This window comes from Sinocyclocheilus anshuiensis, unplaced genomic scaffold, assembly GCF_001515605.1.
Source record: "Sinocyclocheilus anshuiensis isolate Anshui unplaced genomic scaffold, SAMN03320099.WGS_v1.1 scaffold1852, whole genome shotgun sequence".
In the NCBI taxonomy this organism is placed as follows: domain Eukaryota; kingdom Metazoa; phylum Chordata; class Actinopteri; order Cypriniformes; family Cyprinidae; genus Sinocyclocheilus; species Sinocyclocheilus anshuiensis.
In genome coordinates this window covers 5,874-15,978 of record NW_015557168.1, presented here as the reverse complement: position 1 = coordinate 15,978, position 10,105 = coordinate 5,874, and the positions used below count along the sequence as shown (strand labels likewise).

The following is a 10,105-nucleotide window of genomic DNA, read 5'->3' as shown; positions in this document are numbered from 1 at the left end:
GGAGAAATTACAAACAACAAGCGCTACTCTACACTGCTCAAAACTCGCGTTTGAATCATCAGTGGCAAATCCTTTGAAGGATACATACTTACAGTCTGTGAGTCAGAACAGAACATTGTTGTCTACTCTACCAGGATCAGGAAACAGTCCTCCATATCAGGTAGGCGTGGTTGACTCTTAACTTTTATAAAGAATATCTCTTTGGATTTTAGACTTTAGTCTTTGCAACTTTACAGATCTTCTTTATGCACCAAGAGCTTGTAACACTCCAAAGAGAAAGGAAAACTTGAAATTGCATCATATGACCCCTTTAAACACACTCATTGAATGTGGAGTAAACTTGAATGTACCACAGTGTTTTGTGCAGAAACCACTATCATGTTTACTCTGTGTTGCTTTTTGTACTCTCATTAATGGGGCAACACAGCAAATGGATGGAAATCAGTTGCATTATTTTGAATTCCTGTAATCGGTAGGGCTGGAACAATAAATTGATGCATTGTGATTCGTGGATCGATTCTCAGATTTTCGGAATGCATCGTGATTCTCTCTCGAATCGATTCTGAGCTTAGTTTTTAACATCAGATGGTGCTCTAGGCTAGTTTGTAACCGCACACTCAAATGCTCACGAAGAAGAGTGCTTGTGCGTTCGGCTGAGTAATGTAAGTGGTTAAATGTACTTGCACATTGGCTTTTATGATGCGAGATTAATGTAAACACAGCCCACTGTGAACATCCTTGTAATTCGCTTCAACCTTTTCGAACTTTATGAACTTTAATTTAGGTTCAAATGGTGCGTGTGTAAGGAACTGGAAGCAAGCAGAATACAGCTATTTCTAAAGCATGCAGTGCCTTCTGCTGTTAAAAACTAAGCTCAGAATCAATTCAAGAGAGAATAGCGATGCCTTCGGGAAAATCTCAGAATCGATGCAGAATCATTTCTCGATTCGCGATGCATCGATTTATTGTCCCAGCCCTAGTAATCGGATTACAGTAACTGATTTATTTGCACACATACAGCGCGATACAGATTGTCTCTTTGATTTATAATGGTGGTGCACATACTATTATGAAGTTTTGAACTAGTTTCCGAGTCACGTTGCTCGTTTGCCGTTTAAACTGTGTTGTAAGGTACAACAGAACTGTATGCTGCTGTAATCTTGAGATTTTACGACCCTTTAAATTGATGGAAGTGATATGATCGTTTTATCTATTTATTTTTATTTTTTTTATCCTAGGTTACACCCAGCTCTGTGATTGGTGGAGTGTGGGTGTTATCCTCTATGAGATGGTAGTCGGTCAGCCTCCTTTTCTGGCAACAACTCCTCTTGAGACCCAGATGAAGGTGAGAATACATGTTGGTCCTTAGAGGTGGATGTGTGTTTGGTCTCATCATGTTGTAACACATATATGCAGCATTAACTAGTTAATATTGGGCAACAGATGCTGTCAGTCAGTGCAGTTATCAGCTGTATGTTTGCGTAGCTACACACGGAGTTAAATCATCTTGCTTTGTGGTTGTGTCCGTCTCAGGTGATAAACTGGCAGACGACCCTACACATTCCCCTGCAGGCCAAGCTGAGTCCGGAGGCCACCGACCTGATCCTGAAGCTCTGCCGTGGCCCGGAAGACCGGCTTGGGAAAAATGGAGCTGATGAGATTAAAGCCCATCCCTTCTTCAAAAGCATCGACTTCTCCACAGATCTGCGGCAACAACACTATGCGCCTTACATTCCCAAAATCACACACTGCACTGACACCTCCAACTTTGACCCCGTTGACCCCGACAAACTCTGGAGCGACGATGCTGACAGCAACCACAACGACACGCTCAACCGCTGGTTCAAGAACGGCAAACACCCGGAGCACGCCTTCTACGAGTTCACCTTCCGCCGCTTCTTCGACGATAACGGCCACCCGTACAGCTGTCCCAAGCCCATCGAGTGCGAGGATTATGACGGGGAGGAGGATGCGCGTTAAATATCGCATGCGATTAATCGTGCAGCCCTAATGTCTAATAATAATTAAACATCATAATAGTATTTTTTTCGCTGCCTTTATGCTGGTGTGAAGAAATAATGCATGACTTTGCATTATAGTCATTTTTATGTAATTACAATTTTTACAGTAATGCAATTAAAACAATGAAAATGACAAATTCAAAAATATTTGAACGTAAAAGGAATTTTTGGGGGAAACGTGTTTAATTCTCATGAACATGGCAACAATTTTAAATGGCCTAAAAACTGGCTGTTTTTTATTATGCAAAATATAATTTCTTATTTCTTTTGATTTATTGGTAACATCGGGGTGTATTTTCACGAGACGTACCTGTGTAGGATGTGAGTTTTTTTTTTTTTTTTATATATATACTGTATGTTTGTGTGTATGTTTTCTCTCTTCCGTCTATGGTGGTGACTGGTTGAGTCTGCCTTGACACTTTGTGCTGTATTTATTATTTTTCGTTCAGGATGCACTTGTCTGGTGCCTTTTAAACAACCGAGAATCTAATGATGCAGTGGAGCTCTGTATTTTTACTCCTCTTTCATTTATTTAAAGACTTTTTTTTTTAATGGTAGCTGAAACAAGTTGAGTATTTTCTTCCTGAAATGATGTCTTTATTTATGATTGTGTGGATTTGTTTCTCATTCTGAGCGGCACAGGGCATTCGAATGCACAGGGACTTTGATTTTATGCTTTCTTTCACCAAAACTACGAGGGGGATCATCATGTACGCTAACCGTTCATTATACAAGTTCCCAAGAAAAAACATTGTAAATTGTTGCTCTGTGTATTTTTATATTTATACACATAAAAATTGTATATATAAGTTATGCAGTGTAAATGAGTACTTTTCTCCCTGTTCTTAGTTCCAAAGGTTTAGGAAAGGAACCATGGGCTAGATCCTGTTCTGTTCCACAGGATATGATGTCAAAACATGTTCTACCGTACATATCACTACAGATCCTGAGCAAAACACATTTGAGATCCCTGCTCTGGGTTCTCTTTTTGTTACGAAGAGATCTTGCTGTGTCATTACCAAAGCCTTGTCTTTCTGCAAGAAGTCTCGTGGTGTCATTGTTTTATTATATTTTTCTGAAATGTCTCTAAGATACTGTGCATCTCATAATGTAATAAGGAACTCCTTTTCTTTTATTAAACTGGTGGTCTTATACCCAGGAAAAGCATCTGTAGCTACTTTGTGTGTACATTTGCCTTGAATGGGAGAGAAGATGGGGTGGTGATCAATTAAAGCACAAACCACATACTTCAGTGTCTAGTCTTTGTGTGACGAATTATGGTGTAATCATATATACAGATTATTTTTTAAACGCAGGACACATTAACAAAAGTGTTTAGTTTATGTTGTTATGGTTAAAGTGGTTTATGGCAATAGCAGGAATAGTACGATTAAAATCTGCTTAACTCACTATACAATATTTGGAACAGTATGTTTGGATTCTTGTGTTCCAAATTTTGTAAGTATTATTACCATAATAGGAGATAATTATTAGACCAGAATGATATATCGGATGGCTTTACCATCATGCTACTCAAATTCATGTGAACCATGGTATTTATATTGTGCATCAGGGATTGTTCAAAGAATATACATGTACATGTAAAAGCAAACATGGTATTGATCACCATTGGTTTCTTCATTAGGGCGATTGGGCGAGTCACCACCAAATTTTTTCTATCACAGCTGTCACTGCTTAGACTGCTTGTTCTGCCTCTGGATATACTGTATAGTCCAATCAGCGTCAAGTCACATTCTGTGGAGTACCGCCCCTTTTTGGGCAATTTCACAATCTGGCCGAGAATCGCCCAGACTGTTCTCACAGACTTCCATACAAAGATTTTTTTTATTTTTTTCGAACTGCAGGCACTGCAATGTAATTTATGAGTTCCGGGAGGGCGAGCACTAAGGTGCTTTCGTCCTCATATGTAACCCGTACATGTGCAGCGATTGGTGGGAACAAGCTGTAAATAAGAAATAGTCTATATGGGCTAAATAAAGCAAACCAGTAAAGTTTAGATGGATGACGATTGTAATGGAGGTAAAGTCGATTACTGTGACGTACAGGAGTCGTATTAATGTGCAAACAAACAGACCGTGTCTGTGCGCTCTCTGATAACTTTTTGCACGAGCACATTTCAGTATGGTCGCATGTCTGGCAAGTGTTTTGTAATGGACACTCGCTGAAGAAGCGTGTTATTATAGGAGTTTGCTGCGGTCAGTGGTGTTTATATGCATATGGGAAAAAACACTCCCTCTGACAGAGAACTGTTCACTGTTGATGTGGAGCTGCTTTCAGATCACCATATTCGACAGATTCAGGATGTTTTTTATTTAATTTTATTTAGTTTTGCTCTGTTTAACAATTCGGAATGGATCGGTATATATACAGTCAGGTTAAGGCGACTGATATAGTGGTCTGTTTGCGTCTCCGTGTGGTCGTGTTTGGTATTGCAGCTTGACTTGAAGTTATTTCTATACTGTATGTATAGAAAATCCTCTCTAAACAAATGTAAAAAAGAAAACAAAATTCTCAGTTTTTGTTGTTACACTGTATAGTAAATTGTGAATTATGATTAAACAATGTTTTAATTTATCTTGAAAAAATCTTGCAGAAAATAGTTTTGTGGGAATCATCCTCAACTTTACCTTGGTAAAACAATTACCTTTATTTAAAATGTTTCAAGTCTTACTACTACTCCTTTTGTTATAATGGGAAAAATCATACCGGGATGTATGCTAAAATTTCTGGATGAGGCGCTCTACCAAGAAAATGTTTCACCAGCCACCACTGGTTTCAGAGACGTTTTCATGAAGCAACAGAAACACTTCATGTAGGCTACTGCAGCACCTGTACAACAATAAAGTTGGCGCGGCGACGCACGTAGTTAAAAACATAAATACAAAATAAAAAATGACGCTGCAGACTGCAGTTCCACGGCAGCTGCAGAGTGCAAAAATAAATGCAAAAAAAGACATTTATAAAAGACATGACATGCAGACAATATAGTGGCCAGGGCACTAAGTGCAAATAGTGATATATGCTATTATTTACTCTGTGTAAATAAATAGCAATTAGATGCTATACACACTAAGTGAAAATAGCATATTTTCTTAGCGATAGATGCTATTTACACTAAGTGGAAATAGCAATATTTACACTATGTAAAAATAGGAGTATTTTCTTTGTAATAACCTTAACCAAGAAGGCATGTTATTTGTGAGGCATGTTATTTTCCACTTTTCGAATATTTCCTTCTTTTCTGTTAAAATGAATTCCTGTCCGATGTGACATGTGATGTGAAAAGGGAGAAGAACAAGTTTGGCAAAAGGCGGATTCAAACTAGTGTCGATCACGTAAAAAAAAAAAAAAAAACTGCTAAAATGATGCCCTTTATTATTACCTACGCCACTGGAGCCGTCGTATAAACGGGCGATTCTAGGATTTTTTAAATGGGGTGGCACAGGGGGGACCAAGAACCAGTCAGGGGGTGGCCCATGGGAAAAGTCATGTGCCCCAACACAAGTGGGATGACATAAAAATGGCACTAAGTGCCTTGACAACTCATCTCTCTTTTTATAAATAAAAACCACTGAACAGACCATAAACAAACGTTTTTGTGTGGTAGTCTTATATTTTTTTTATTTTTGTTTGCAATGTCCAAGAACAGCTTCACATTTAAATTATTTTGTCTTTAATCAGATGAGAATATGTCTATTAAATTTACTATTTGTGTAATACTGATGATTAAGACAGAATTTTGTGTAAAAAAAAATTAAAAGGGGCCAACAGCAGCAATACAATCAAGGTTTCTTCAAGAAGAAACTGTCAAAGACAGGTAGATGCAGCACAGTGCAGTGCAGGTCAGAGCCAAACCACCAAGCAGGGCCAAGTTGGCCAGCAAATTAGCAGCCCTGAACCTGGCAGCACAGGTCAGAGCCAGCCAGAGAGGGCCAGTGAGGACTACACCAGCAGCCATCTATCTGCAGCAACAGGTGAAAGTCAGAACATGAGCAATTTCTACAAAAAGTTCACTAGACACAAACACACACACACACACACCGTCTGTTTGGACAATAAAAGAAGTTGAGAACAAGTATTGTCCAGGGCCACTGCTGGCCAAATGGGTGCCCTAAGCAGAATTGTATTGTTGTATGGACAGGACCACTGCCGGTAAAATAGGTGCCCTAAGCAGGATTGTATTGTTGTGCCCCCCCTCCCTCAAATATTATGGAAGTAAAAAAAAAAAAAACACCTACTATAGGGGTCAAAATAGAACTCTAATAAAACATAAAAGTAAATAAATAAATAAATTGTCATTAAAATGTATTATTTACAAAAAAATATACAAACTAAGATTGCACACATTAAATAAAACATTTTAAAATATTAAATATTATAATAAACAATAATAAATTGAATCAAAAATCAATGGCAGCAGCTATTTGCACTAAGTGTAAATAGTGATAGAGGCTATTTACACTATGTGCAAATAGCAATAGATGTTATTTACACTAAGTATAAATAGCAGTATTTTCTTAGCGATATGCTATTTAAACCAAGTGCAAATAGCTATAGATTCCATTTACACTATGATAAAATAGCAGGATTTTCTGCTATTTATACTAGGCTACTTATTGCAAATAGTGGCAATTGTCTGCACCTCAATATTGTAGTCAATTATAAAACAGTATGCAATAATAACGTATTGACTGTAAATGATCATTTTAATTCAAATTAAAAAATGGATGCCACCTTATTGGGACAATAAAGCCCTCCCTACACCTATCCTAACCCTACCCGATACTTCAACTTTTTTAATATTTCCTTAATTTTAATTGAAAATAAATGCCTTTCCGATGCGATATGAGATTTGAAAAAGGAGAAAAAAAAGTTCGGCAAAAGGCAGATTCGAACTCGGGTCGATTGCATCAAAACAACTATGGCACACACGTTACCATCCATGCCACTGAAGCTAATGTTTATTACTTGTCTTTTGTAGTGTTGACTAGCCCAATCACACGTAGGTGGGGGGAGTTAGTGTATAGCGTCTGCCAACAAGGTGGGCTATTGCACTTAATAGACACTCTGACAAACAACACTGATCTGCTGGAACATTCCAAATTTCAAAATTTACAAAGGCTTTTTCTGGAGGCGAAGTCATCAATGACCTTATCATATGATAATTAAAACATTAATTAACGTTAATAAACGTTATTAAGGTCAACAGCCATAAAAGTTTCACAGGGTTATGAACGTACCTGCAGAGATCAGGGTGAGCCATTGGCACGCCGTGATCGTATAGTGGTTAGTACTCTGCGTTGTGGCCGCAGCAATCCCATTTCGAATCCGGGTCACAGCATCCCTTTGCTGTTGAGCAATGGGGACGGCTGAACCCTTTATTCCACCTCATCCTTAAGCTGGATTTTGTGTTTGAAGATTGGTCTGTGCTGATCGCCACCAGACAAGAGAGCAGGCAGGCTGTAGCTAGGTGTAGTCGTGGCCAAGAGGTTAAGGCGATGGACTTGAAGTCTAGTGGGGTCTCCCTGTGCTGATTTGAACCCTGTTGACTACTGTTGGAATTTGCTGTACTGCTCTCTGTGAAGATAATTGTGCCTTCTAAGGCCTTTGTCCTTTTTTCTCTCTGCCATAATTGCTTGTGGTTTTCATCCCATAGCGCGTGTGGCAAATGAGTTTCTTCTGGGCAGCTTGTGGGAAAACTGCTGATATATAAAACGTAAGAGGCATGTACTGCAAAAGAGCCCAGATAGCTCAGTTGATAGAGAGTCAGACTTTTAATCTGCGGGTCCAGGGTTCAAGTCCCTGTTTGGGCAGAGTGCCAACGTCTTGTTGGTGGCCTCAGCTTGCTGTCATGTCGGTCCATCTATGCTGCTGTCTCTCTAATAGAGTGGTGTTCTGGCTTGCTGCTGGGGAGCTTGTGCATCTCCCTAGTTTGGCACACCTGATTCTGATGGGCAGCTCGTTAGGAAAGAGCGCTCATGAAGTGAACTGAGTGAGTAGAATAAGACAGACCTACGAAATGTGCAGTGCCGTGGGTCCCCAGGGCCAGTACTGAAAAACCCCATTCCAGAGGATGAGACATGGCAGCCTGATTTCTCCTCAGTGGGACCGCTGTTTTATCTGCTTGCAGGGCTAGCTTGCAATCTCCGCTGGGTGACTGAGCTGGCTAGGGCTATGGATTTCAAGTGGGTCGGGCAGCAGTGTTGCACACAAACAGAGCAGAGAGTGGCCTGTTTCTGTAATCGTGGCCGAGTGGTTAAGGTGATGGACTAGAAATCCATTGGGGTCTCCCGATTTCTCCTCAGTGGGACCGCTGTTTTATCTGCTTGCAGGGCTAGCTTGCAATCTCCGCTGGGTGACTGAGCTGGCTAGGGCTATGGATTTCAAGTGGGTCGGGCAGCAGTGTTGCACACAAACAGGGCAGAGAGTGGCCTGTTTCTGTAATCGTGGCCGAGTGGTTAAGGTTATGGACTTGAAATCCATTGGGGTCTCCCTGCACAGGTTCAAACCCTGCTGAGTATGGTTGGAGTTTGCTGTACTGCTCTCTCTGAAGATAATTGTGCCTTCCAAGGCCTTTGTCCTTTTTTCTCTCTGCCATAATTGCTTGTGGTTTTCATCCCATAGCGCGTGTGGCAAATGAGTTTCTTCTGGGCGGCTTGTGGGAAAAATGCTGTTATATAAAACGTAAGAGGCATGCATGGCAAAAGAGCCCGGATAGCTCAGTCGGCAGAGCATCAGACTTTTAATCTGAGGGTCCAGGGTTCAAGTCTGTGTTTGGGCAGAGTGCCATGTTCTTGTTGGTGGCCTCAGCTTGCTGTCATGTCGGTCCATCTATGTTGCTGTCTCTCTAATTGAGTGGTGTTCCGGCTTGCTCCTGGGGAGCTTGTGCATCTCCCTAGTTTGGCACACCTGATTCTGATGGTCAGTTCGTTAGGAAAGAGCGCTCATGAAGTGAACTGAGTGAGTAGAATAAGAAAGACCTACGAAATGTGCAGTGCCGTGGGTCCCCAGGGCCAGCACTGAAAAACCCCATTCCAGAGGATGAGACATGGCAGCCTGATTTCTCCTCAGTGGGACCGCTGTTTTATCTGCTTGCAGGGCTAGCTTGCAATCTCCGCTGGGTGACTGAGCTGGCTAGGGCTATGGATTTCAAGTGGGTCGGGCAGCAGTGTTGCACACAAACAGGGCAGAGAGTGGCCTGTTTCTGTAATCGTGGCCGAGTGGTTAAGGTTATGGACTTGAAATCCATTGGGGTCTCCCTGCACAGGTTCAAACCCTGCTGAGTATGGTTGGAGTTTGCTGTACTGCTCTCTCTGAAGATAATTGTGCCTTCCAAGGCCTTTGTCCTTTTTTCTCTCTGCCGTAATTGCTTGTGGTTTTCATCCCATAGCGCGTGTGGCAAATGAGTTTCTTCTGGGCGGTCTGTAGGAAAACTGCCTTCTAAGGTCTTTGTCCTTTTTTCTCTCTGCCATAATTGCTTGTGGTTTTCATTCCATAGCGCGTGTGGCAAATGAGTTTCTTCTGGGCGATCCGTAGGAAAACTGATCTTATATAAAACGTAAGAGGCATGCACTGCAAAAGAGCACGGATAGCTCAGTCGGTAGAGCATCAGACTTTTAATCTGAGGGTCCAGGGTTCAAATCCATGTTTGGGTGAAGTGCAATCTTCTTGTTGGTGGCCTCAACTTGCTTTCATGTCGGTCCATCTATGGTGCTGTCTCTCTAATTGAGTGGTGTTCTGGCTTGCTCCTGGGGAGCTTGTGCATCTCCCTAGTTTGGCACACCTGATTCTGATGGTCAGATCGTTAGGAAAGAGCGCACATGAAGTGAACTGAGTGAGTAGAATAAGACAGACCTACGAAATGTGCAGTGCCGTGGGTCCCCAGGGCCAGCACTGAAAAACCCCATTCCAGAGGATGAGACATGGCAGCCTGATTTCTCCTCAGAGCGACCGCTGTTTTATCTGCTTGCAGGGCTAGCTTGCAATCTCCGCTGGGTGACTGAGCTGGCTTGGGCTATGGATTTCAAGTGGGTCAGGCAGCAGTGTTGCACACAAACAGGGCA

General features: G+C 41.3%; 1 protein-coding gene and 5 non-coding genes across 6 annotated transcripts in view; all 6 read left to right on the top strand.

The window, feature by feature from the left end:
* The window catches only part of LOC107678322 (serine/threonine-protein kinase LATS1-like), a 13,407-nt gene extending 11,427 nt beyond the window's left edge, over positions 1-1,980 (top strand). The window contains exons 7-8 of the mRNA XM_016473557.1: positions 1,239-1,345; positions 1,534-1,980. Coding sequence (XP_016329043.1) covers positions 1,239-1,345; positions 1,534-1,980 — 554 coding nt within the window. The remainder of the gene's footprint in view (positions 1-1,238; positions 1,346-1,533) is intronic.
* A 5,802-nt stretch (positions 1,981-7,782) lies between these two features.
* On the top strand, positions 7,783-7,855 carry trnak-uuu (transfer RNA lysine (anticodon UUU)). The gene has a single exon. It is a non-coding gene; the product is annotated as a tRNA-Lys (tRNA).
* Positions 7,856-8,482: 627 nt separating this feature from the next.
* Positions 8,483-8,564, top strand: trnas-uga (transfer RNA serine (anticodon UGA)). Its single transcript has one exon. It is a non-coding gene; the product is annotated as a tRNA-Ser (tRNA).
* Positions 8,565-8,750: 186 nt separating this feature from the next.
* Positions 8,751-8,823, top strand: trnak-uuu (transfer RNA lysine (anticodon UUU)). The gene has a single exon. It is a non-coding gene; the product is annotated as a tRNA-Lys (tRNA).
* Positions 8,824-9,248: 425 nt separating this feature from the next.
* Positions 9,249-9,330, top strand: trnas-uga (transfer RNA serine (anticodon UGA)). Its single transcript has one exon. It is a non-coding gene; the product is annotated as a tRNA-Ser (tRNA).
* A 294-nt stretch (positions 9,331-9,624) lies between these two features.
* trnak-uuu (transfer RNA lysine (anticodon UUU)) lies at positions 9,625-9,697 on the top strand. Its single transcript has one exon. It is a non-coding gene; the product is annotated as a tRNA-Lys (tRNA).
* Positions 9,698-10,105: the final 408 nt, after the last annotated feature.